Source organism: Cucurbita maxima, unplaced genomic scaffold (assembly GCF_002738345.1).
Source record: "Cucurbita maxima cultivar Rimu unplaced genomic scaffold, Cmax_1.0 Cma_Scf00007, whole genome shotgun sequence".
NCBI lineage: Eukaryota > Viridiplantae > Streptophyta > Magnoliopsida > Cucurbitales > Cucurbitaceae > Cucurbita > Cucurbita maxima.
Window position 1 is genome coordinate 710260 of NW_019272023.1, and position 27706 is coordinate 737965.

At 33.9% G+C, this 27706-nt stretch overlaps 4 protein-coding genes across 10 annotated transcripts; 1 reads left to right on the forward strand and 3 right to left on the reverse strand.

Moving 5' to 3' along the window:
* Positions 1-170: 170 nt before the first annotated feature.
* Positions 171-3346, reverse strand: LOC111482101 (UDP-glucuronic acid decarboxylase 1-like). 4 transcript variants are annotated; one of them, XM_023127760.1, is made up of 8 exons: positions 3240-3346; positions 2444-3162; positions 2153-2300; positions 1976-2055; positions 1762-1845; positions 1576-1650; positions 993-1085; positions 171-832 (listed from the first exon to the last, which is right to left on the reverse strand). In XM_023127760.1, exons 2-8 carry the CDS (start codon positions 3068-3070, stop codon positions 626-628), a joined length of 1314 nt encoding a protein of 437 aa, XP_022983528.1. In that variant the 5' UTR covers positions 3071-3162; positions 3240-3346; the 3' UTR covers positions 171-625. The 4 variants fall into 4 exon arrangements, with proteins under 4 accessions (XP_022983528.1, XP_022983529.1, XP_022983530.1 ...); XM_023127761.1 differs by having other exon boundaries at positions 2444-3079; positions 3211-3339; XM_023127762.1 differs by having other exon boundaries at positions 2444-3079; positions 3240-3328.
* Positions 3347-10699: 7353 nt separating this feature from the next.
* LOC111482388 (exocyst complex component EXO70H1-like) lies at positions 10700-12888 on the forward strand. Its single transcript, XM_023128139.1, has one exon. It carries the CDS (start codon positions 10784-10786, stop codon positions 12701-12703), a length of 1920 nt encoding a protein of 639 aa, XP_022983907.1. The 5' UTR covers positions 10700-10783; the 3' UTR covers positions 12704-12888.
* Positions 12889-16175: 3287 nt separating this feature from the next.
* LOC111482000 (probable membrane-associated kinase regulator 4) lies at positions 16176-17445 on the reverse strand. Its single transcript, XM_023127626.1, has one exon. It carries the CDS (start codon positions 17245-17247, stop codon positions 16381-16383), a length of 867 nt encoding a protein of 288 aa, XP_022983394.1. The 5' UTR covers positions 17248-17445; the 3' UTR covers positions 16176-16380.
* A 3268-nt stretch (positions 17446-20713) lies between these two features.
* On the reverse strand, positions 20714-25938 carry LOC111482168 (phosphatidate phosphatase PAH1-like). 4 transcript variants are annotated; one of them, XM_023127844.1, is made up of 12 exons: positions 25884-25919; positions 25442-25484; positions 23868-25349; positions 23183-23784; positions 23025-23098; positions 22709-22793; positions 22546-22632; positions 22281-22353; positions 21594-21637; positions 21373-21501; positions 21180-21278; positions 20714-21059 (listed from the first exon to the last, which is right to left on the reverse strand). In XM_023127844.1, exons 3-12 carry the CDS (start codon positions 25201-25203, stop codon positions 21003-21005), a joined length of 2586 nt encoding a protein of 861 aa, XP_022983612.1. In that variant the 5' UTR covers positions 25204-25349; positions 25442-25484; positions 25884-25919; the 3' UTR covers positions 20714-21002. The 4 variants fall into 4 exon arrangements, with proteins under 4 accessions (XP_022983612.1, XP_022983611.1, XP_022983614.1 ...); XM_023127843.1 differs by lacking the exon at positions 25884-25919 and adding an exon at positions 25679-25829; XM_023127846.1 differs by lacking the exon at positions 25442-25484 and having other exon boundaries at positions 25884-25938.
* Positions 25939-27706: the final 1768 nt, after the last annotated feature.

The window sequence follows — 27706 nt, forward strand, 5'->3', positions numbered from 1 at the left end:
AAGTTTTCAACACATGGATGAAAAACTCAACTACCCACCTAGCACCAACCACACCTGTGGCAACCGCAGCAACAACACCAGAAAAAAGGAAGGAAACATTCAACAAAACAAAAGGAAGCTTAAAATTTGGAAGAGTAAATTTATGCCTAGATGGGTGTGTGAAGCAAAACTTAGAGAAAAATTCCACACCATAATATCAGTCATATTGATAAATACAATATATGTATGTCATGTTTATTTGCATGGATACATAAATGTAGTATAATGGGGCAAGTGGAAATGGCAAGCCAGAGATAAAGGGGGCATTGGAAGCCCATACAAACAGATTGGGCTGCTTCTAACAGCCATACTTCAGGTATAGCCTAATCATGCTGGGTCAAGGAAACAAAAAACGTGGCCGAAAAGACCTTTTCACCAGCAGCACAACAGATCTATTGGATAAAATGTATTGAAAGAAAACAAATAAATAGGGATGTGGAAGCTTGTAATGAAGTGCAAAAAACCTTTTATGTTAACTATAGTGTGATGTAGCTCGATTTAGAGGATATTTGGACAATGAATGAATGAATCAGCAAGATTCAGTTGCTTCACACTATACATGTCTCACTCCTTGTAATTTTCTTCATTAGAAACCTTTACCTCCATCTTCATTCAAAATGCGCCTCTGGAAGTCACTCACCATGAGAGGCAGTCCTTCTCTTAGTGAGATTTTGGGTTCCCAGTTGAGTAACGACTTTGCTGTGCTTATATCAGGTTTTCTCTTGTGAGGATCATCAGCAGTATTTGGTCTAAACTCTATTGTTGAACTTGGATCTATAGTCTCTTTCACAACCTATACAAACAAGAAAATGAAAGTTGAAATGGTAGCTACAGAAACACTCGAATGCAGCTTGCAACAAAGATCGCATTACTAAAAACCCCTTATCATGGATCCTGAAATGACCTGAAAATTCATGAATATTTAGATTAATGAATCAATTAGAAAGACAAACCTGGGCCAGCTCTAGCATGGTAAACTCCCCTGGATTACCCAAGTTGAAAGGTCCTATATGTTCACCTTCCATCAGTGCCACCAGTCCATTAACCTACCATTGAAGATCATTCTCAAGGTCCTCAGTATCGATCCGTTAAATCACGATAGAATGCTTTATTTTAGAAGTTGAGCTGCCTCTTTCAAGCCAAGTTTTCAATTGATGCTCTTACATATATAGTAAGTAATAACCACAGAATAATAAATCAAATGAATAATTACAAGCATCTATCTTCATGGAATTTACATCCAATAACCAAATAGAACCAGAAGATGTAACTGGTTGTATATTACAAACTAATTTGAGAATTGTCTTAAATCGACGTAATTGGGTGGAGATTACAAATTCATTTAACGCAATGCCGAATGTCTTAAAGTATATAAACTAGAATAGCAATATATAGTAATCCAACAAGGTTAATGCAATCAACAGTTGGCAAGTCCCGAACGATGTCAGAAGAACACAAAAGCATCAATAATATTTTAAAGCAATGCTACACAGTCAAAGGTTCAGTAGAGAAATTACAGAAGTCAATATGCCATACCAAGTCAGAGACATACTGAAAGCTCCGTGTTTGCTTTCCATCACCATAAACAGTCAATGGTTGTTTTCGGATGGCCTGAAAATTTACTATGAGCATTAGGAAATACATTTTAAGCATTGATCACACGATCAACTCCCGAATAAATCTTAAACAGGGGAAGGGGAAACATCAAGTGAGATGTTTAACCTGTGCAACAAAGTTGCTGACAACACGCCCATCATCTAAACACATACGAGGCCCATATGTGTTAAAAATGCGAGCAATTCGAATCTGCAAAGAGAAAATTTCACAACTTGTCAAATGAATCTGGAAACTGCAAGAGATTAATCCTTTTACTTCATGTTCAGTGTAAGAATCCTAACAGCAGCTAATGGGATACAACTAAGCGTCAGAGTGATACCTCAACTTCAGCACCTCTATGATAATCCATAGTTAAGGTTTCTGCTGTTCTTTTTCCTTCATCGTAGCAGCTTCTCTCCCCTAAGAATTACAAATTATTATCTTAAAATTGTAACTCTGATGCAACATGCAAATATTGTAAGAAATGCTCGTGGTATATATCAGAATTGCATTTTACCTATAGGGTTCACATTTCCCCAGTATGTTTCCTTCTGAGGATGCTCAAGAGGATCACCATACACCTCACTCGTACTGGTGAGTAGAAATCTAGCCCCAACTCTCTTTGCCAGGCCAAGCATATTCAAGGTACCCATTACATTTGTCTTGTGATATATGGTTAAGGATGTCCAGGCAAAAACATAATAATTCTAATAGCAAAATTTTTTCCCAAAACACAATGTACTATGACATGAAGTAGATAACACGACAAGCAAGAATCTGAAAATGAAACTACTGAAAAAAAGGATATAATAGTCTTGACAGGATTGTACTTGTAATGGACAGGAGATGCTGGACAAGCCAAGTGATAGATTTGATCCACCTCCAAAAGTATTGGCTCAACCACATCATGTCGAATGAGCTCGAATCGAGGATTTCTCAGATGATGCACCAAATTCTCCTTTCTACCGGTGAAGAAGTTATCAATAACAATCACATCATCCCCTCTTTCAATTAGCTTATCCACAAGATGACTTCCCACAAATCCAGCCCCACCGGTGACAACAATCCTCAACCTCCGGCGCCCAATACCGACGGGGACTCTGCCCCCCGTTTTACCGAATCCATACATCCCCGATCCCGAAACCTGGTCCCTACTCGTCAAACCTGTAGAAAACGATCTGCGTGTTGCGGAACCAGCTTCAGAGGGGGCAATACGGGACATCGTGGGCTGAAGGATGAAGAACGTGGAGCCAATCAAAATGCCGACAAAAACAAACAGAAGTCTCTGCTCTCTGAAGAGATAGTTGATGGACCTGGGCAGTGATCTGGTGTGTTTGGGAGCTTTTGGCGAATATGGTGATATTGGAGCCGGCGGAACCTCTTCATCCCGCCGGTGATTGATGCTTGATTGCTTATGGAGCTGTTTGATATGCATTGCTCTGTGCTGGAAATTGTTCGAAAATGATTCACAGAAGCTTCTGAATGTTATTACAGATCAAGAAGAACAACAGTGAAACAAAGATTTTCCTACAGAGAATTTCAGAAATTTGGATATTAAGTTCAAGTCTTATGAATCTTAAGATCGAATTTCAACCATTCCGCACCTGAGAGATCGCCAGATTTTCCCAACAGAAACGGATTAAAGGACCTTCTAAATTGTAATTCTGCTCAATGCCCTACGCACACTTAAAATTTTTCCAAACTGCCGTTTGGACGAAATTACCCTCCCCTATAAAAAAACATTCCTGTTAATTCTTTAATTTTATCAAACTAAAATTTAATTATGCTCCTTGGAAATAACATAATACTATAAAGGGAAAATGGGCTCGGCCCATCAAACCACTTCAATGGACCCAGTAAGGACCGGGCTTGAAGGTTGTTCACATTCAGGCCCATAATTTAATGTTATTTTTTTAATATTTAATTAAAATAATTAAATTAGATTTCAATAAATTTTCATCACCATTAGAATTAATTACAAATTTTACATCATATTTGTTTAAAATTAATTAGCTGAAACTTAACTCTACAAACCACTAAAAAAATATATTAGATTTTGAAACATAGAGGACAAATTAATTCTATCATTCAAGAAACTAAATCAATAAATCTATAATATTTAAAATATTTAAAATTTTAGAGATTAAATTAAATTATTAATATTAAGAATCATGTACAATTCGGCCAACTGCCCATCCTACCTCCTTTACGTTCTTCACAACCCATCTTCATTTCAGTAGAGTTTTTAGTGGCATGTTTCGGTTCTCTTCCCCATTATTTAGAAAAAGTGAGACATCGGTTCAAGTATAAGATACTATCATAACCGTCAAGACAATTAGACATCCAACCCGAACATTAAAGCCGACATTCGTCCCTGCTCGATAGGTGGGTCTTGTAGTCAAGCTCCTTTTTTGCCTTTACACTCAAGGGTCAATCTCCGTTTCAACAATTAAAAAGTGAGAGATCAAATCATTAACTATGGAAAGACTAATTGATGTTTTTATCTGCTGAACTATGCTCAAATTTTTTTCTCGAACAAAATTCAATTCTTTTTAATCAAATTGAGGTATATTAGCTTTTGAAAAAAATTATATTATAATTTAAATTTAAATTAATCCAGACATTAGTTTGAATGAAAGCTTCACAATGTCTTTTGAGAAGCTCTAAGGACAGAAGGAAAAACATTTCAATTTCAATTTTTTAATTAATTTTTTTAGGACCACGTTTTTTTGGCACCACAATTTTCTCTCTCTCTCTCTCTCTCTCTCTTTTTCTTTTTTTTTTCTTTTTTTTCTTTTTTTTCTTTTTAAAATAAGTTGTATTAATTAAGCATTAAATATCAGAGAAGGACGTTGAATTATCAAACGAGGCCGTTTAGTCAAAGAAGGCCGCGAACCACATTTTTTAAACCCAAGCCCATTCAGACCATTTAGTTCCACAAAGCCCACGTAACCCTTTATTAATCTATAAATTTGCACATATGCCCTTTTGTATCATTGTATTATCAAAACTACCCCTTCGCACGTTAAAANTTTTCCAAAAAAAAAAAAAAAAAAAAAAACATAAAACTACTTTAATAATATTTGGGGTGAGAATTTAGTAAAAGGTTAAAATTGTAACACCATTAAAAGTTTAAGGTTAATCAGATACAATTTAATAAAATTAAATAAAAATTAATACAAAATTTAGGGATTAAAATTAATGTTGCTCTATTATCTTATATATTATAAATACGTTATATTTTAAAGTTAAAAATTTCTCGTACATCGTTGAAATATTTTAATAAAGTATGAGAAAAAAGAAACTAAATTGAAAGTGTTAGCTTTTAATATAAAAAAATCACTTTAAATAGAAGGCTATATGTGCCATTAAAGAAAATATAAATTATTATGTAATTGTAAAAGACGGCCATTAAATAAATTATATTCAATATATTTTCACAAAAAAAAAAAAAAAAAAAAAACATACGTAATTGCATGGGATGTGTGGTCGGGGTTTCGAACATTTTTCATAAGTGAGGAAAAAAAAGTTGCACAAACTCCTAATTGAAGGAGGTCGAAAAAGATTGTGAGGACTCAATTCAATGAAGATTTTTTCTGATCTCTTTAGAGAGTGAGAATGAAAGAGAGATTTGAAGTAGGGACCGTTCATTGAAGATTTTTATTATAGGACTAGAAACTCCTGAGAGTTTTGCATTGTTTAATGTATGAGAGAGAACCAGTCGTGTTTTGAATCTATATTTAATAATTATTAAGAATTAAAAGATAGTCATATTGTGGTGTTCTTATTGGATATTACGAGATATTTGTTATATAATTGATTGAGAGAGAAAGGTAGGTGATCTTTTGTTTTCGATTCAATTTTCGTGCGGGAGAAAATTGGAGCCCTAAAAATTGAAATTGAAATGGATTGATTTGGATACGAGAATATACTAACGCATGAAGCATTAGAGATTTTAATCACCTCATGAAAAGCTTTACAAATGTTGTGGCTTCTAAGTGTTTGGAGGATAAAACTTAATAAATGATTCATTCTTTCCGCTTCTAATTAGTTGGGTAGGTGACTTGAGCAATCGGAATAGAGTTTGCGATCCAATGCGTCTTTAAAATTGTGAGACTGACGACGATATCTAATGGACCAAAGAGGATAATATGTGTTAGCGATGAGCTTAGACGGTTAAAAATGGTATCAGAGTCAGACACTAAGTGGTGTGCTAGTGAGGACTTTGAACCCCTAAGAGGGTGGATTGTGAGATCTCATGTATCAATTGGAGAGGGAAACAAAGCTTTCCTTACAAGAACGTGGGACATCTCCCTAGTAGACACGTTTTAAAACTTTAAGTAAAAGTTTGAAAGAGAAAGCTCAAAGAGGACAATATTTGTGAACGGTGGACTTGGATTTGGGCTTATCATGCCACTTGCTTGCCAACCGTTGAACCTTCCTCCGAAAGAGAAATAGGTAGTGTTGTTTAACTTGAAATCGTGTGACTCCCGGCGCATAAAAAAAATAAGAGTTTGTAAAAGTGTATTTAATTGATTTATCTCAAAAAATAGTTATTTTTAAATTTAAATTGAATAAAAAGAAATACAAACATACCATCACAATGAGAAGTTTCCTAGAAGAAACTCTATTTCCATATTTAAAAGATCTTGTTTACATCATTATTTTCAAGTTTTAAAAGAAATTAATAAAAAAAAAAAAAGGCTTTTTTGCTTAATTTAAAAAAAAAAAGGCCAATATGTGGCATAATTTAAGAGGTCCACAGAGAAAAACCTTCCCCTCTCTGTGATTTTGGGCATCTATTGGGTTCACATCACAAAAGCAGAGAAAAAGATGGAAGCAAGAGGAGGAAACCTACCCAACCCATCCAAATCATTATTGTTAGACGACCACGACTCTCTATAATGGTATGATATTGGACCACGACTCTTCACAATGGTATGATATTGTCCACTTTGAGCATAAGCTCTTATGACTTTGCTTTAGGGTTTCCAAAAGACCTCGTACCAATACACTCATAAGCTCTTATGGCTTTGCTTTAGGGTTTCCAAAAGGCCTCGTACCAATACACTCATAAGCTCTTATGGCTTTGCTTTAGGGTTTCCAAAAGGCCTCGTACCAATACACTCATAAGCTCTTATGGCTTTGCTTTAGGGTTTCCAAAAGGCCTCATACCAATGAAGAGTGTATTATTAGATTATAAACTCATGATCATTCCCTAAATTAACCGATGTGGGACTTTCATCATCCAACAATTATATTTAATTAAATAACTAAAATACCATTGAAAACTTAAATTATTATTTCGATGATTAAAAATCACTGAGTTATGTTTGAATTGATTAAATTAAAGTGATGTTAATTTATCTAAGTGTGACATAGGTATTAATTCATATTTACTAAGATTTCCAAACCACAAATCATCCATATCCATAAATCATGGTTATTATAGTCAATAAAATGTATTTTTAGCCTATTCATTGCTTTCATTAGAATGGTATAGAATTAATTTAAACATATTTGTATATTCTAATATTTTTGTTTTAATTTCTTAATTCTCTTATTATAATTAAAATAAATAAATAAAAGTGCAACAATTTAAACGCGCTCGTACTATATAGAACTTTCTCGAATTCATGTTTTGATTTTAACTTTTCGTTTGTCATGAACTAATAGTTAATGGATTAGAATTAAATAAAACTAAATGTCAATATCTATATTTAAATGTCTGAATTTTAGGTAGAAATAATAAAGATAAAAATCCTATAAATTTTTAAATAAATCATAATTTGATAAACTTTTATTCTAATTAATTTCTTGATTGGCTTGTACGTCCAACAAAATACCATTAATTTAGTTATAAAATAAATTTAATGTTATTAATAATTTCATTTAATCTCTGATTCCTACTAGAAATTACATAATTCAACTCAAATTTCAATAGCTTGTATTTTTGTCTTTTATGAATTAAAAAAAAAAAATTGCAAAATAAAATATAAAAAATTAATTAATCAAATAGATAATTGGCGTGGAAACGTACACGTGTAGGTGATGCTGCTTAAATAAATGAGAACACCTTTACAAAATTGCCTAATCATCCTTATCATGTACGAATTTTTGTGCAACCGAAATCTCCCGTTCCCTTGTGTAAGAAATGTACGGCTGCCACCAATTGACAATTTTGACCCTCTCAGCCCCCGCGGCTATTTTATTTCATTTTAAAAATTATATAATTCCCGATATTAATATATCATATTGTATATTAAATATATTTTTTCAATTAAAAAGTTTGAAATTTCAGTTATTTTATAATATTACTCCAAATATATGCTCAAATGTCACGGTGTGCATTTTCTCTTTTATAAAATTAAAATTATAAAAAAAAAAAAGTCTCAAAGATAGTGAAATATTCCATTAAATTTTAAAAAAATTGCAAGTTGTCACATGGTTTTTTTTTAAATAAATGTGTAGAATTTATATATTATAATAATATATGAATAAATTGATAAGAAAAAAAAAATATTTTTTTTGTCTTTTAATAATTTGTCTTATTATAACGTTATCAAATCAAAATCATGAACATATAACCATATTCACTTATAAAAGTTATTTTATATCGATAGAAGAACTATATGATATATAATTACGCCAAATAATATAAATAATTTGATGTACATAATTTTATTATATAGTTGCTAATAAATCATGAAATTTAAAAAAAAAAATGCACCACTTAAATATTGAACGAAAATAAAAAGTTATATATTTAATTATGGGTATGACTCCTACTGATTTTATTAACCCAACATTGAGATGATAGTTTACCTAATAGTCTATTAATTATACAAAAATTCAAATTAAAAAATAAAAATTTAATTTTGCATTAAGATATAAAATTAACCTAATGTGAATGTTAATGTCAACAGATCTAAAAAAAAGTCAATTTTTTTTAATATTTTTTTTTTTACGAAACCCCATAAATTTAGCCTAATTATTCTTAGTCAATAAGTGCCTACGCATATTGTCCAATTTCTTCTTTATTTTTTAACCTTTTTTTTTAATAAGAAAAAGTCAATTGTATTTCTATTATTAAAATTTTAAATTCATTAATTACCAAAAACATGATACAATACGTTAATTATTTATTTATTTGAGGAGTCATTGAATCTTAAAGTCACAAAATTAATTATTAAATTTTTAAAGCACCGAACTTTATATATATTATATATATAAACAAAAGGAAAGTAAATTGTAAAGTTTATATATATAACAACAAAAGTTGGATGATTTTGAAATTTAATAACTAATTATCTTTAAAAAAAAACTACAATAACAAGAAAAGAAAAAAAATAAATAAACACAAATATCAAAATTGAAGAGATAAAAAATTAAAATATATATCTTGAAAATGAAAAGTTAATATTTTATTTAAATTTATTTTATGGTGCCACATGAATTATTTTAATAATTTAATGACCGTACAATTGGGAAGTTTTCGTCCACCAACATTTCCAATAAATTTGGTTGAAAATTTTGGACGGAAGTGTTATTGACTTTTGAAATAACGTTCAACTTCAACAATTATCAATTATTGACCATACCAACTTGTTTTAATAATATTATTATTATTAATTATTCAAATAATGAAAATATATAGTTAAAAAAATTAATTAAATTAAATTTACACCATATCCACTTGCCACCTAAAACCTACGTGTTCTTTGAATTAATTGTTTTGAGTTTAATTTTACCTTTTCAAAAATTAATTCACTAATATGTCTTAATTGCCCTAAAGTCCATTAATTTAAATGGTTATAAAATGGGACAGCCATGCATTGTTATTTACGTGAAATTGTCTCATTAATATATTAATGTTTACGAGCAATATAGAAGCAAAACTAAAATTAAAAGCTGTGGTTTCGAGGATTTTGTATAAAGTTGTTATTTTTCTTCCTAAATTAGCTGAAAAAAATACTTTAAAAATGAGTTTATATTGTAATTGAAAATTACAAAGCTTGCCCTCTAAGAAAACTGTTTTATAAAAATTAGTCTAGTCCAAAAAAGTCTTTTTAATATCTAATAAAATATATAAAACTAAATAATAACAATAATAATAATTTGAAAACAAGGTATATTACATTCTTTTTTGGTGTGTGAACCAAATTATTTAAATTGATATTATTTGATTTTTTTCCCTATTTAATAGAAACTTACAATTATGCCCCAAGTTTAATAAATGTGTCCAAATTGGATTGATTCAACAATATAAATCACATCAAAGAAAATTATTCAGCTTTTTCCCTTAAAAGAAATTAAGTCTGAATTTTTCTTTCATCATCAATGAGAAATAACCACCAAATTTATTTTGATAGCTATGTCGATTTGAAATTACCTTATTACCCTCTTACATTACCACCAATCGTATCATTTTCAAACAATTAACACCAATCGTTTCGTTTGATAGCTAAGGTTATACGCTCTAATATTTTTTAAAAATTGTTTTTATTATATTCGTGTTTAATAAATACTTAAACTTTAAAGTATATAAGTGGTGATTAAGCTTTCAATTTTATATCTAATCTCGAACTTTATAAAAAATTACCTAGAAGTTTAATTGAATTATTAAAAAAAGTTTCGATTATTATTTACTAAGTATAATTACTCATAAAAAAATTATTAAATATTTGTAAGTATTTGAACAAATTTAGAAAGGTGAATTCGAATATAGCTCTAATGATGACTCACTTAGATGCAGATGGTCGAATATACCCCTGGAAATAATTTAACTGAAAAACGAAAAATAAGAAATAGGAAATGAAGCGTTATTAAATGGACGGGATTGATTCGACGTCGTATGAGCCAAAGGAGATGAGGTTTCAGAATAGCACTTGGTAGTCGCCGTCCAAAACGACGAGGCAAGAGCTACAAAACGCGCAACTCTCGGGTCAATACACGTGGCGTGTTTTTATAAAAATCATAAAAGTCTTAAGGTTTTTCGTTGCCGTCGTTTATCCTCTGAACGGCGCCGTACTGTTTTGCCTATAAAAGCAATGCATAGCCCCGGTGCACCATTATCCTAGAAACGGAAAAATAGTGCACAAAATCAGAACCCGAAACTGCTTCGTCTTTCAGATCCAGAGATTGAAAAATGCCGAGAAAAGGAATGAGGAGTCTCCTTTTCCAGTTCTCGTCGCCGTCGAATTCCATTTCTAGGTATTCGATCTCGTCGCCGTCGAGATCTCCGGCCTTGACTCCTCGGCGGAGCTTCAACGATGCGATGATCGAACAGAGCATCGAATCTGCGGCGGCGTTTGTGATGAAATGGAATCCGGATTCTTCAACTTATGCGAAAGTTACTTCGATGTTTTATGAAGACAGAAACGAAGCCATGCAGTTCATTAAGCGCGTGAATGATCTTCAAAAAGCGATGCATCTGATGGTTTCGGAAGATTCCGGTTTCGCTTCCGATAGGCTTGTTTACGCTCAAGGTTTGATGGAAATCGCAATGAAAAGGCTTCAGAAGGAGTTTTATCAGATTCTCTCCATGAACCGCGCTCATCTCGATCCGGAATCTGTTTCGGCTCGATCCTCCCGCTGCTCCACCAGATCGAGCACTTCCGCTGATTTCGACGATGACGGAACCCTAGACGATGAAGTCCAAGTCGTAGGCGATTCGATCGCTGAAGTTGAGCAAGTTTCTTCCATCGTTATGGAGGATTTACGAACCATAGCTGAGTGCATGATCTCATCGGGATACGCTAAAGAGTGCGTTAATATGTATAAAGTGATTCGAAAATCGATTATCGATGAAGGTGTGTACCGCCTCGGTCTTGAGAAATTGAGCCCTTCGCGAATCAACAAGATGGATTGGGAGGTGCTTGATCTTAAAATCAAGAACTGGTTGGATGCAATTAAACTAGCAATTAGAACGCTGTTCGTCGGCGAACGAATTCTCTGCGACAACGTTTTTTCCTCGTCTGAATCGATTAGAGAATCCTGTTTTGCTGATATATCCAGAGAAGGCGCTCTGCTTCTGTTTGGATTCCCTGAACTTGTAGCTAAGAGTAAAAAATCTCCGGAAAAAATGTTCCGTGTTCTTGATATGTACTCATCAATCGCCGAAAATTGGCCGGAGATCGAATCGATTTTCTCGTCTGAGTCCTCATCTGTAGTTCGATCTCAAGTTCTGACCTCACTCGCGAAGCTTGGCGAGTTAGTCCGTGCCATAGTAATGGATCTCGAATTCTCAATTCAGAAAAATTCATCCAAATCGCCGGTCGCTGGCGGAGGTGTTCATTCTTTAACGCTTCTCTCAATGAACTACCTCACTTTCCTCGCCGATTACGGCAACGTTTTGACGGATATTTTCGCCGATTGGATTCCGCAAGACAAGTCCTCTCTGGAACAAATTTTCTTTGGCAGTTCAGACTCCGACGACTCTCCAACGGCTTCTGCAATCTCTTTGCGAATGGGATGGTTAATTCTAGTCCTACTCTGCAAACTCGACAGCAAAGCGAAACGATACAAAGACGTTTCACTCTCGTATCTATTCCTCGCTAACAATCTTCAACACATCGTCTCTAAAGTCCGATCGTCGAATCTTCATTATCTTCTCGGCGACGAGTGGATCGCGAAGCACGAGGCCAAAGTAAGGCAATTTGCAGCCAAATACGAGGCATTGGCTTGGGGCAGAGTCTTTGATTCCTTGCCGGAGAATCCAACCGAGAAATTTTCACAAGAGGAAGTCAAAGAAATCTTCAGGAACTTCAATATGGCATTCCAAGAAACTCATCGGAAACAGAAATCCTGCTTCATTCCTGATCCAAAGCTTCGAGACGAAGTTAAACTATCAATCGGTAGGAAGCTCGTTTCGTTCTATGGAGAATTTTACAGAGCGCAGAAAGCTTACGCCGGTGCTATTGAAAAGCCGTACATCAGATTCTCCCCGGAAGATATCGGTAACTACCTTTCAGATCTTTATTTTGAACCGTCAGATTGGGCGAGCGTTTCCACTTCGTCGCCGTCGTCCACCTCCTCCTCTCACCGGCGGGAACCGGGGGCCCGTTAATCGGCCCTTCCGCTGAGAATTGCCGCGTTTTTTTAATTTTTTTTTTTTCAACTTTTCACCTTTGTGTTTCCCGAATTTTGGATATGCCTGTGAAAGCTGTAACAGTAAATAATACGGATTTAGTACGTTTTGACATTTTGATCATAAAGTTTCAATAAACTGGTTACGCAAGACTTTTTGTTTTCCATCTCTTTCTGCTTTTTGTATGTAACAACTTTTTTCATCCGCCTTCAGATTTCAGACGCACATAATTTCTTTCAGTTAGATATATGGTCCCTAACCTTTAATGTGTTTTTCGTCTGGTCCGTAATTTCAATTTTGATGTATTTAAGTTAGCTAATTTTTTTTAATGTTTTAATTTAATAAAAGAAATTAAATATATTATTTTTTATCAAAAACTCAAAATTTAGATATGATTTAGTATTTTTTATTTTGATTATGGATCGGTACGAAGGAATCGAGTCATCAACATTTATCTACTAAACTATACTCGAATTTTGAATATACTCACTATACAAATAAAAATGTATTGATCGAAGTTAAAGAGTAACAAAAATATTCGAATGCACCATGAATTTAATCATTATATGTTGGTTAGTTTGTATTTCATGATCGTATATTATTATAAATATATAAATAATTGTGTAGAATACTTATAAAATATTACAAAAACAACTAAGAAAGTGATTGCAAACATAATACTAAAAAATAAGTTTAGACTTAGTTGGACCCAATTCAATTCTCACCTCTACCTCTTTATTATTTACTGACACACTATTAATTTTAAAAAATAATAATAAATTTATGGCCTAAGATAAAATTAATTCTATTATTTCATACTTATTAATGAATAAATTTTTTGAACACTCATTATTTAAAAAAAAATTAAAGCTATAATCCCTCGTCTACGTTTATTAAGCTAAATAAAAGAAATATAATACGTAGAATTCTAAACGTCTTTGATACATCGACAATAAATAACATTATTTATAAATATTATAAATCCTGATATCAAAAGACATATTATTGTAACCTGATAAATCATCACATTGGAAAATACAAATTTAAATTAATTAAGATAAGTAAAAATAAAAAAATAAATTTAAGACATGTATATAAGTCAAAGCTTGTGAAAGTCAAGTGAAATATTAAAATACAAGTGGGAAGGAGAATTCCCGTACGGCTCCGGGTGTTTTGCGGAACGATAAATATTTTGGATAACGACAGCTCCAAAAGATAACGACTTGCTTGTCGTTTCCCTAAGACATCCAAATCCGTACACCACGATATCACTCCATTGCCCCTACTTCCATCCAGCTAAGAATATAATATGTTAAATTAATATATATATATATATATATATATATATATATATCCAATTTTAATTATCCTCTAAAAAGATTTTCAATCTATTATTGCAAATAATATCTTTGATACTATTTTTTTTTTCCTTTTTTTTTATATTTTTATTTATCTATCACATGATGTAATTTAATTACTACATTTTATATATAAAAAAAGAAATTTATTAATAAATTGATCACTAATAAATTTTAATTATTTAACTCGAAACTTAAAAAATTAATGCCAAATAAATTTGGTAATTATATAAACATTCACAATACAAAAACATCATTTTCATATGACTCTTTTATTGTTTTATTTAATAATATTTAAAAATACAATTTTACTTAATAATATTTTATTCCATTTAATTTCAAAAACTAATTATTAGTACAAGTTGGAAATTATGCTTATGATATTGACTAATAAATATAAAACAAATTAAAAGATTGTTTCATATGATCATTTTCTTAATAAAAAAAATACTTATTTCAAACTTTTACGGCACTCTAATATTTTTACATTATTAATAAAAAAAAGGGGAATTATATATATATATATATATATATATATATATATATATATATATATATATATATATATATTTAAAAAAAAGTGAGAGCAAAAAGGCCAAGGAGAAAAAAAATAAAATTGTACTATAATTCCCTTTTTAGTTTCTTTTGCAAGAAAAGTTATGCAAAATAGGAATAAAGTGGACTTTGTAGGACTCCACAAATAAATATCTTAGGAACATAATAATGAGTTCCTTTAAATTTTTATTTTTATTTATTTTTTGCACTTTCACACTTCAATTATTAATTAATTATTATTATTATTACTTCAATTATTAATTAATTATTATTATTATTACCCCTTTTGATATTTTCAAATTTAGTTAAAAATATAATTAGACGAGAAAAAAAAATTATGGATTAGAACATTATGGGTAGGATCCCAACCAAGCATTTTGTTTTATAAGGGTGTGAATTTTTTCCTAGTAGACTATGTTTTAAAAATCTTGAGGAAAAACCCATCAGAGAAAACCAAAGAGGATCATATTTATTAGCGGTGGGGTTAGACGGTTACATATGCAAATCATGTAACCTCTCGAAAGATATTTTATTTACGTGCCAACACGAGCACATGGACCTTTTAGATTTGTTCAATAAACCCGATGGAAAAAAAAAGGAATAATGGGGAAAAGTGGTAGGGAAAAGGGGCAAAAGGGGCAAAAAAAGGGGAAGAAAGTATCTCTCCTTGAAGTCTTTGTTAGTCGAAAAGATGATGATGATGAAGAAGAAGGAAATATCTTGAGGCTTCTTATTTGTCAATTTCTTTCACTCATTAATAAGTTTTGCCTTTGTTTCTTAGAGCAATTTTCACATGTTTTAGCTTTATCAATGGCCCCATTGGCTCATGGGACATCCAATTCCTTCTTTATCTTCAAAATGATCAAAAGGGTTTGTCAAAAACATTGGATTCAATCCGAGTTTTAACTTGAATTTGTTCGAGGTTCTTCAAGAAACGAGAAAGATCGAGACATCCTTCCATGATTTGTTCTTGTTTCCGAGTCTATAGAACTTGCACTAACTTAAGTTATGATTCCAAATGAACCAATAAGAACTGTATATAGTCCTTCAAAACTTGATGCTTCTTTACACAGGTTGTAATACCCTCATGGTATGCTTCTGATATAACCGAGTATCGGAGTTCTTGGCATCCAACACGAAGTTCTTATGCCATTCTAAGTGTTCTGTTCTTACCAACGATCTTAATCTCGTGGCTATTTTGATTTTTCGATTTGTTTTAAGTCCTTACATGTAGGAACATCCTGCCAATGAACCTGATAAGATTCCTCTCGTGTTCTTTCCTACGCTCTATGTAGAATCTAGATTAAACGAGTAATGACGAGACGAATGAACAAGGCACCCAGCTAAGAAGGTTTTGAAATCAGAACTGAATCAAATGGGTGAAGGCAAATACAGATGATCATGATCATATATTGATAAGTACATTGCAGCAACCATACTTTGGATCTACATTACAAAGAATAGAGAGAATAAGAGCTCAGTTCATCGGTTCATGACAAACAACATCAGCCAAAGAAGATATCATTGACTGACAGGACTAAAGAACTTTTACTTACAGCAACTGCTAGCTATAAAACAACATCATTACATCCAGAAAACAAACTATATAGTTCCAAGCTTTAATCCTTCGCGTAGTTCTTTCTCTCTTGCCTTTTTTTTAAACTCTCATTGCCATCAGTTTGTGGTTCTTGCAGAGCATAGAAACAGTTCTTCAGCATTGGTTTGGGTTTTCCTCGAGTGAAATTATACAAAATGAGAATGCTTACAGTGAGCTATAGCTCCTTCGATGGAACGTGCCATCTCCGAGCTTGCGCTGTTGCATCTCTGAAGTACTTGTGGATCAAACATCCCGTTTGACGAGCTCAAAGAGGAAGAAGACGATAACGAGGAAGAACCGGAGGAAGATACGGAGGATGGACAGGAAGGTTTACTTGCAGAGAATGAGGCTCTCCTCTGTCTTCTAACTCTGTCTTTGTCAACTAATGTAGCTGTAACATGGTCTCTTCTAGAGCCGAATTCTTTTCTTTTTGGCCTATTTTCCGCTAGTTTTGCGCAGGACTCGTCTGTACAGGCAGACTTATTGAAGAGGGACCGGATGTATGCTCGTGAGGCCTTAAGCGTACGAAACAAAGAGGACTGCCTATTCTGTTTAAGCTCTTGGCAGCCTCCCATTTCAGCATTTGTCCAATGGTCAACGGGTTTTAGCTCAAAACTGAACCTGCACGACTCGGCAGGCAAAAAATTAAAGGACTTATGAGGGGTATAAATACTTGCATTAGCAGACGACACGGAGGAGGTCGAGATGAAGGAGATTTGGAAGTTTTCTTCAAAGCAAGGTTTGGTTTCATGGTGAGCGTTGGAGTTTTGAATGAGTTTTTGGACCATTTGAATTCGAGGAGGGAGATGAAGGGGAAGAAGCTTTCCCTTGTAGAAAAGCTCGTCGGCCGGGGAAATGGCGGTTTCTCTTCCAAGAGAAACTGCATTCATTTGGAACTCAAACTCTCTCGGTTGAGGCGGAGAGTTCAGAGAATAATGGAAATTGGAAGAGGAACTTATATCCATTTCTATGTAATCCTCTGTGTAGTTACAAGAGAATTGTCCAATGGCCATCTCTTCCTTTGCTTCCTTTTTTCACCAAACTTACAAAGGAAAAGTGTGGACGAAGTGATGCTCTTTGGAATGAAGATGGTCTGAATTTATAGTGATAACCATTCAGTGTCTCAAGATACTGAACCTTAGATATTTTGAATACTTCCAAGACGAGGATCGTGATGCTTATATACCATGTGAGAGGAGGAAGAAATAGAGAGAGAATTCGACAGCGAGGAGGAACATTTGACATGAGTGTGGTCCTCCATCAAACTCATCTCATTGCTCAAATCTATGATTGAATTAAGGAAGTCTGTAAAGATGAAAAGCTGTTTGTAAATTAGAATAGATAGCACAAACTGCAGAACTCCACGAGATATGGAAGTCTATGGAAGGTTTGAGCAGTAACTGAAAGACGGCTCAATCAGATGGGAAGATGTTCAAGTTTAGAAACCTGTTTGATCTAGAAGTCCAACAAGAACGACCAACGAGCACATACATCGTTGTGAAATCTTTTGCACCCTATTTCATGAGTGTTTTAAGGCAATAATGGTGAAGTTCCTCTCATTTTTTGTTCAGTGGATAAGTGTGAGATCTCACGTCGGTTGGGGGAGGAGAACGAAGCATTCTTTATAAGGGTGTAGAAACCTCTCTTTAGCATACGCGTTTAAAAAAACTTAGAGGGGAAGCCCGAAATGAAAAGCCCAAAGAGGACAATATCTGATTGCGGTGGGCTTGAGCTGTTACAAATGGTATCAGAGCCAAACACCAGGTGCCAGCGAGAAGGCTGAGCCTCGAAGGGCGATGTGCCAGCAAGAAGGCTGAGCCTTGAAGGGGGTGGGCACAAGACGGTGTGCCAGCAAGGACGCTGGGTCTCAAGGGGGGTGAATTGGGGGGTCCCACATCAATTGGAGAAGGGAACGAGTGCCAACGAAGATGCTGGGCCCCGAAGAGAGGTGGATTGTGAGATCCCACATCGACTGGGGAGGAGAACGAAACATTCTTTATAAGGGTGTGGAAACCCCTCCCTAACAGACGTGTTTTAAAAAACCTTGAGGGAAAGCTCAAAGAGGACAATATCTGCTAGCGGTAGACTTGGACGGTTACACTAAGAAAGTAATAATTTTCCAACCATATGAGTCCCCACTCAACCTTAAAAGGCAAAAGGACAGAAGTTAAACACTTCCCGGAATAGATATGTTCAAAAGAGAAAAGAAGAACAGAAGAAAAGGGTGAGGGAAATTGGAGTAGAGATTGAGACATAAGAAGCAATGTGCAAAAGGTCTGGAAAAGAGGAAAAAATCCAAGGGAACACCAACAAATGACCTATCTTATTCAACCAACTACTCTTGTCTGTTACTTGAATGATAAAAGAACACACGGCATGAGTATCTCCCACAACGTTAGGATGTTGACAATGTTGCTGTATTTAGCAGCAAATTCCAAAAGAAAGTAACAGCCCGCGTTAGCTTTTAAAACAGTGCTCGAAAAAAGAGAAAGTCGATAACGACTCGATATACTGCAAAACGGGAATGCTGTGTACTTACATGGGCATTTCTGGATAAACTAAGGTATTCATACCAGATGTTTTCATGTGTACTATATTCTTTTTCTCAGCATTATCTAACAACTGGAAATTTTATGAACTGTTCTTTTGACAAACTGATAACAGGCAGTATGTTGACAAGACTTACTTCCAACTGAAAGAAAGTACGCTTTTTGCGGCCCCACTATGAGATCCCAAATCAGTTGGAGAAAAGAACAAACATTCCTTATAAGGATGTGGAAACTTCTCCCTAGTAGACGCATTTTAAAACCATGAGGCTCACAACGATACACTAGGCGGTGTGCCAGCGAGGATGCTGGGCCCCCAGAGGGGGCGGATTGTGAGATCTCACGTCGGTTGAAGAGGAGAACGAAACCTTCCTTATAAGGGTGTAGAAACCTTTCCCTGATAGACACGTTTTAGAATCGTGAGGTTGACGACAATACGTAACGGACCAAAGCGGACAATATTTATTAGTAGTGAGCTTGAGCTGTTACACCCACCGTCTTAAATCTAGAGAGAGATACGTTGGGGGTGGATTCAACTTTGAAAGAAGGGTCGAACTATAGGCCATGTTGCTTGATGGCTCTTCAAGAAGGAATTTTGTTTTAGTTCACAATATGTGAGGTTGGAAGTCAAAACTCCCGACCTGGAAGTCAACCATGATTAGCAGCCTTTTAAGGAGGAATTAGAACACAAGACAATCATGGTTTGATTGTAAACTAAATTAAAAGAAGAAAAAAAGTCGATATTAAATAAGTTCTTGTTAATTTCCTTGTAGATTAGTGAATCAAGTGGTGTAAAAAAGTTCTTAGATGCAGCTTGCATCGAGCGTCCATGTCAAACACGGATTCGTCCAGACAAACTTTTGGACAGATGTCCAACTTGCAAAAGAACATGTCTAACATTATATGTGTGCATTAAATTTTCCAACACATGACTTTGATAAAAATTGAAGTCTAACCCATGTAAACCCAATCTTAAATAAAAAAAAAACACAGCTCCTACGACAGTTTCTAAACATCTACAAGATTGTTGAGTAATGTAACTTCTCAACAATTACAGACCTTAGAAACTCTCTAACACATGCCTCTGAGCCACGGGTTTGTGTCAAGTGAAACCCGAGTTCGCTAGTATGCCGACTTCATTATGTACTATGGCTTGTTTGGCTCGAAAGAAACGAGAGAAAAGTATTAAGGTCCATCCTTTTTAGGAGAATGCCAATCTTCTCCAGTATGCTGACTTTAGTTTGTATTGGAAATAAAAGCTACTTTTGGTCTGTTTGAAAGAAGGGGAAAAAGAAAAGAAGAAGAAGAAGAAAATTTTATGCAACGGCTACCACTGATGTTAACAGAGACTGGTTAATAATCTCCAACTAGACGAAGACATCGACAGTGTCGTGGATTTTCTCAGCAAATTTCCATTGATAATTACGAATTTCATAGAGCTAAAGGAGAAGGTTGGAGAACATGGTTTTGGAGAGGATAAGGATGTATCGAAGACTTTGGACGTTACGTAGTTTGGGTTAAGTGTATGATCTTATGGGTAAATTTCAACAGGACAGAGCCAGCAGCTGTCTCTTTCAGCTGAGTCTTTCAGCTGTGTCTTTCAATGTTATTTTTTTCTCATTACTAGAAGCATCCATAGGCTTGTCTGCAACTTAAAAGCCAGCCCATATGCCTAAAGGAGGTTTTTGATTGTGAGGGAGAGAGAGCTGCCATTTGGGGTGGTTTTAATTTGGTCCCTATGTTGGGAGCTAAATTGACAGAGCATTAAATTTCAAGTTAAGTTTTGTTTTTTTTTTTTCTTCTTTTTTCCTTTTTTGTTCGTGGGAGTCGGGTGGGGAAGGAGAACGAACATGGCACCGTTTAGTCTCGTGCCCGGTTTTACTTTTTAGTATATGACAACATTTCTTTTCTTTTCTTTTCTTCATTTGATTAAAGAACCTCAAATCATGGTAAGCAAGAACATAAATTAATGAATTTAAGTGCATCTGAATGTAATATAACCAAAAAGGAAGCAAAAGAAGACAAGATTAAGAGATAAAATTCAACTAACATCTTTACTTTTATTCCACACAGGAGCTTCGCTTGATCCACCCAAATAGCTACAGCTTCAAACAATGCTCCTGTGCCTCTGTGTCAAAATTACTTGAGGAAGAAACCAGTGAAAATGTGAAGAATTTCGTCTTTTTCGTACATCGAAACTGATCTTTTTCTCTGTGCAACGACTACAAATCAATCTCAGGCAATGGCACTTTCCAAAAATTCCACGCGTTATAATCTTCCTGCATGGATGCAAAATGATAACGACAGTGTTAGCCTTAACGAAACCAGTATTCGGATATTTGTAAGTCGTATTTTCTCAGGCTGCTTGGACATGGCTTTAAGGATTCTACATTCATTACCTGCTCGACCAGCGAGGTTGGCGGAAACATATCGTTAACAAGTGTGTGCAAAGACGTGTAAGACTTCACGTCAATTCGATGACTAATGGCGACTTCTCCCTGGAAACAGATGCAAAGTTTGCAAAGTGAATGCCAAATTGCTACTCGATAAAGTATGGCGAAAAGGGTTGATAAAAAATGGATACTTGGATACCTTGGGGTTGATTATGAATATCTTTCCTTTCGGAATCCCGACTTTTCGATAGCTTAGCTCATCTGTGTCTCTATTGCCAAACCCCGCATAAAACGGATTGTAGTCGGGAGGGAAAAGCTTCTTAATATCCTGTATTTGTTTATCGCCAGGCAAAAAATAAGGAAAACATTCTACCCATCAGGATAATGATGAAGATCAGATGCTCAATTTTGCATTTTTACCTCTAAACAGGCAATTTTGAATTCATGGGGTGCTCTTCTTATTACTGCCATAGATAAACGAAACCCAAAGTCAATTGTAATATGTAGATACAAAGAAAAGCAAAAATCAATGATAGAATTGAATAAAACTTGGTGCGTGCGCGGAATTTCTTAGACTTCGACTACACTGACATACAACCTTGGCTAAGCTTCTTACGAAATGTTAGCTCAACAGACCAAGCCCACCGCTAGTCGATATTGTCCTCTTTGGGCTTTCCCTTTTGGACTTCCCCTCAAGTTTTAAAACGTGTCTACTAGGGAGAGGTTTCCACACCTTTATAACGAATGATTCGTTTCCCTCTCCAACCAACGTGGGATCTCACAATCCACCCCCTTGGAGGCCCAACGTCCTCGCTGGCACACCCCCCAATGTCTGGCTCTGATACCATTTGTAATAGCCCAAGCTCACCGCTAGCAGATATTGTCCTCTTTAGGCTTTCCCTTTTGAGATTCCCCTCAAGGCTTTAAAAATGCGTCTACTATTGAGAGATTTTCACACTCTTATAAAGAATGTTTTGTTTTCCTCCCCACCAATGAGGGATCTCACAACCACTTTGCTCAAACTAGTGTCAATGTTTCCAAACGTATCAAGTTCTAACCTTCATTAAAACTAATGATCATGAAATTTTACGCATAAAAAGATATCACCTTCTCGAAATAAAGAAGGAAATAGTCCATCGGGTGAGATAACGATCGGTCCATTTGGTAAAGCTTTTCCATCCTGCAGCATACAAGAACTATTTATCAAATTCATACTTTCCTTTGTCAACATAAAAATAAAAAATAAAAGACCATCAGTGCAAATAATGAGAGATCATGATGATAAAAATCAAAACTCTAAGGTAGCTGGTCTGGCCAAGGTCAATTTTTCGATCAAAACGAAGCAGTCACTACCAATTTATATCAACGAAACCTGTTTTAGGTTGAGTAAGAAACTTCGGGTAAGATACGCCTGAACAATGGCCCGTGCACTGAGAAATAGCAGCTGATAACCATTCTCCTGAGTAACACAAAAGCTTCATCAACCATGGAAATTGAATCTTCTAGGAAACACAACTATGGAAGAATCGACATACCTTTATTGCGGTAAATAGTCTAGCCACGCCAGATTGCGTCCAATCCTTCCCGACCAAAGGCATGAATTGACCTAATACATCAGACCTGAAAAATATGATTCAAGATGAGTTATATTATCCAAGGATCATTACAAATGACCAACAAACCACAACAAGAGCCATATCGACATTAGAAATTAGGACCTGGAATGGGTGTGGTCGTGTTAGGTCCAAATTTTCATCCAACGTTCTAATAGATTTCTACTCTAAAGGTAGTTTTGAAACTTGGATTTAAGCGGAGTAGGCTAACATATATTTAAGAGTAAAGAAGGCTCACTTGGTAATAGTCCCATCAACATCAGAAATCACAATTCTTGCATTCCATTTCCATAGGTAAATGTGAGCGTCGACCTGTTAAAAATAATTTTAGCATTAACATATAAAAAAACACAATAACGTGCTTATAATATCCATATCATGAGTCTAGACCGAAACCTTTTGCGTCCCTAGAACCCGAGTTGAAAAAGTGAAAGCTATCATGTTTTGGCCCTCTTTCAGATTCAAAGATGCTATCTGCTCAGTTGTTGGAACATTTGTCCTCACAAGCTGTCTCTTAGAAGGCTCATTGATGCGGTTCGGCACCCTTGGACTTTGTTCTCCTAGTGAGTTCTGTAATGTACATTCGGAATCGACAAAAATCTCCTCATTCGATGAGCTACTGTTACTGTGATCAAGCGTTTTAATCCTTCTAAATGGAATATGCCAGAGCCTCCATCTTCGCCCTGCCGGAGTGGACGTGGGAGTAGATTCATCGTCCCAAGGCCTCAACGAGTCATCCTGTTCCACAGAAATTGCATCTTTGGGATCCACTGCTAAATCAACTCCAAATGCAGCCATCCCCAGTATTATAGGAGCGGCTTTTTCCCACGACATGTACCTTTCTCCATATCTGATAATTAGATTCCCATTTTTAGTAATTGATGAAGCGGACTTTTCAAATTCCTCTGCAGACACATGATGTGCGTCGAAGACTTCGGCTGCAGCAACCAAGCCCATACCAGCACGAAGTTCACGGCCGCAAAGTGATATCTCGAAGCCTGCATGTAACCAGAGAATGTATAGTCTGTGGCAAAGTACTGTTGAAGAATTTGTAATTAAATTTAAATGAAAAGATGATTACTTGTTGAATGATGATATGTACTTCCACATAAAGCGTCTGCTGGAAATATCTCCAGCTCTCTAACACTGCACTCGTCATCAGCAACGGGCCCTTGCGAACCGCTGTCCATTCTTTCAATTCCCTCAATTGTGTCAAACTGTTTGTCATCAAACACGTTTTCCTCGGTTCCACCAGCTTTAACAAGTACCTCTCGAGTCATATTCACAACAGAGCTATCGGAATCACTACCTGAACGTGTCCCATTTCTATCTCTGGAGTCAACAACACTCCCCCCATTGGTTTTAGATACCGATGGAACAATCGTGTTTAATTTTTCTTCTAAATATTCAGCCTCCACTGGAGAGATGACACTTTCAGAATCGGTGTTTCCAACCAGTTTGGCGAATTTCGACAGCTCCAAACAGTCTTTAGAAATCGCTTTCTCTATTCTAATGCGGCCATCTCGAGTTCCTCGGGTTTCTTCAGTTTGGGAAACAGCACTACCCTTAGACTCATTGCTCAAACCACCAACTTTATCCATTGTGGCGTTTTCCGTAGATGTATTGAGCTGATTGATATAATCAGCTGCCCAAGCATCCTCGCCTGTAAACTCGTCGTCTTCACAAAATTCAGTCCCCTCCCCAGGACCCAAATGGAACTGAGGTGTACTTAACTGCACATCTTCTGTATTTTGTTCAGTTGCCAATATCGGTGCAGTCAGGACTTGACCATCGACACTCACTAGGATAACCTCCGAATCCGTACCCTGTGACTCGGCACAACTCTCAGTCTCTAAATTCTCATATCGATTAGAATTAGTCTCTAAATCCTCCACAGAAGACAGCTCATCCTGAAAATCATAGAATCTATGCTCAACATCAGATTCTGCCTTCTCCAATCGAGCAACCGCCATAGAACTGTCTTCATCTCGCAGCTGAATGACTGTAGTATCCGAGACACTGTGCTCCAGCCGACCCGTTACAATGAAATTTTTATTATGGTCATCCTTGCTGTCTACAAAAATGACACCATCCTTAACCATATCATCTGTAACTCCATCAGCCTGATCTCCTTGACCAGTTTCTACTTCCTTTATGAAATAAGCCTCACCAGAGTTATCAAGATACATATGGAACTTGGCTTCAATGCCATTGACAGATATGTGGACGATCTTCTCCGTACCCTTTAAAACGCCTTGAAATTTACCAAATCGAACATACCACGGCGCACTGCGAAAACTCCCATCCTGCTGCTGAACAACGATTATATCGACTGCCCCACCGAAGGGATGAAACGGTGTGGCAACCGAATAAACTCCTTGTGAAATGAGACTGCCAACTCTGCCAACAACGTTCATTTGGACGCTCGATTAGAAATTCACGTTCCTTCGTTTGTTTCCTTTCAATCAAACCTGGCATAATTTATATCCTCCAGTTCTTGTGAAACTAATTTCACAACTTGAATACTTTTCAATCTTTTGTTATAATCACCAGTCTACCAAATCTAACAACAAAATTCACTACATTACATTCAATTCACAATATAAACGCATTGAATTAAGAAACTCTAAATTTCCAATCAAATCAACCAAATACCTGAAATCTAAAAATCAAATTCTTTTGCATGAACGAATCATTACTGAACATAAACGCATTGAATTAAGAAACTCAAAATTTCCAAAGTTCTAACAACACACACAAACGCTTTAACAAATGAAAAGAAAATCCAAACAAACAAACCTAATTCCGATCATGCGATGATGAAAAAAACAAAGAAAGAAAGAAAAAGAAACTTGCCGCAAATTTCGACCGCTGAAAGTTAAAAGAACATACATTCTTCAATCTTGTTGGAGTCTTCCTCCTGGCAACGGAAAAATTTGTAAATTTTGAGGTTTGATGAGGTGGGTCCGAAAATGGGTGTCATGAATCTTCGTAAACGAGAACGATTTGGACGACAACAAAAAAAATTAAAAAAAATACAGAACAGAAATCTCATAACCATACGCATTAAATAGGAAAATGGATGTGCTGGAAATACCAAAATGGCCTCCTTGGAAACGAAATTAACGAATCCAATTAGAGGCATTTGGAGTAAGGGTGTTTTGGAGATTAAGAAAAGTTTTTTGATAATTGATTTTTCCCCGCACTCAATATTGGTAGAACCAGACAACATCAACCACCTAACTCGAAAATTCAATTTTTAATTATTATTTTTTTTAAATAAACAATTACAAGAGTGTACATTCAACCTGGCAACCAGATAATTGGGACCAACCCAAAGGTTGGATTGGATTAGATTAATATTTCAGGTAGGGTTGAGTTTATTTTTCTAAACCGAACTGAATCGGTTCAGTTTCGTGTTTATGGGAAAATTTTCAGGTTGATCCAACCAAATAAAAATATAAAATATATTATTTAATTTTTTTAATATTATTTTATTATTTTATTATTTTTAATTTTTTTTTGTTTAGATTCTTTTATATATATATATATATATATATATATATATCTATTTTAAAAATAACTCAATATTTCATATTATTTTTAAAACACTTTTGAATAAATGAACATATAACTATTAATACATTTTATTAACATTAATTATGATTTATTCTAAATGTTCATAAATTATATATATATATATATAATTTTAAAATATATTCTAAATTATAATATATTTATTATCTATTTTTGTATTATAATAAACTAACATATTAGTACATTTTAACATATAACTATTAATATATTTTATACCTATATAATAACATTAATTATGATTTATACTAAATATTCATAAATTAGATATATATATAATTTTGAAACATATTCTAAATTATAATATATTTATTATCTATGTACTAACATATAACTATTAATACATTTTATCCATATAATAACATTAAGATTTATATTAAATGTTTATAAATTATATATCATATAACTATTAATACATTTTATACATATAATAACATTAATTATGATTTATACTAAATGTTTATAAATTATATATCATATAACTATTAATACATTTTATACCTATAATAACATTAATTAGGATTTATACTAAATTTTCATAAATTATATATATATATATCTATATAATTCTAAATTATAATATATTTATTATCTATTTGTTGGAACATTATTATATCATAATTTAGATATATATTTATTTTTTTAATAATTTAAAGTAAACGTATAAATAAACATATTTAAATTAAAATATTTTTATATATTTTTTATTTTTGTTATATACCATACTCTTAAACTAATCATTTTATTGTTTATTTAATTTCATGATCTATCCTTGTATTTTTGTTAGTTTAACCCATTCTAAAAAATATTGGTATTTAATTGTCTTTAGTTTTATGATATTGTTGATCTATGTTAATATATTACCATTTTTGCTCGTTTTTATTTATTAAATTTATTATTATTATTATTATTATTTTGTCAATAAATTGATTTGTATTTGTTTGTGATTTTTTTATATATTTTATCTATGTATCCGAATAATTATAAATTATGGATAAATAAAACTTTAAAAAAAAATTGACAACCCAACTCGGATCCAACCCGAACCCAATCCAAAAATAATACATTTTATATATAATATCATTAATGATGATTTATACTAAATTTTCATAAATTATATAATATATATAATTTTAAAACATATTTTAAATTATAATATATTTATTATATTTGTCGTAACATTATAATACATTTTATACCTATAATAACATTAATTTAGTAAATGTTCATAAATTATATATATATATATATAATTTTAAACATATTCTAAATTATAATATATTTGTTGTAACATTATAATAAACTAACATATAACTATTAATACAT

Coding starts and splice junctions, on each gene's coding strand:
- LOC111482000 (XM_023127626.1), bottom strand. CDS start 17,247: ATGGCCATTGGACAATTCTCTTGTAACTACACAGAGGATTACATAGAA.
- LOC111482388 (XM_023128139.1), top strand. CDS start 10,784: ATGCCGAGAAAAGGAATGAGGAGTCTCCTTTTCCAGTTCTCGTCGCCG.
- LOC111482101 (XM_023127760.1), bottom strand. CDS start 3,070: ATGCATATCAAACAGCTCCATAAGCAATCAAGCATCAATCACCGGCGG. Junction 1,086..1,575: donor TTCAGTATGTCTCTGACTTG/GTATGGCATATT, acceptor CTTCAATGGTAG/GTTAATGGACTGGTGGCACT. Junction 833..992: donor CCATGCTAGAGCTGGCCCAG/GTTTGTCTTTCT, acceptor TTGTTTGTATAG/GTTGTGAAAGAGACTATAGA.
- LOC111482168 (XM_023127846.1), bottom strand. CDS start 25,203: ATGAACGTTGTTGGCAGAGTTGGCAGTCTCATTTCACAAGGAGTTTAT. Junction 22,794..23,024: donor GTTGATGGGACTATTACCAA/GTGAGCCTTCTT, acceptor CATATTTTTCAG/GTCTGATGTATTAGGTCAAT. Junction 21,502..21,593: donor TCAAAATTGCCTGTTTAGAG/GTAAAAATGCAA, acceptor AAACAAATACAG/GATATTAAGAAGCTTTTCCC.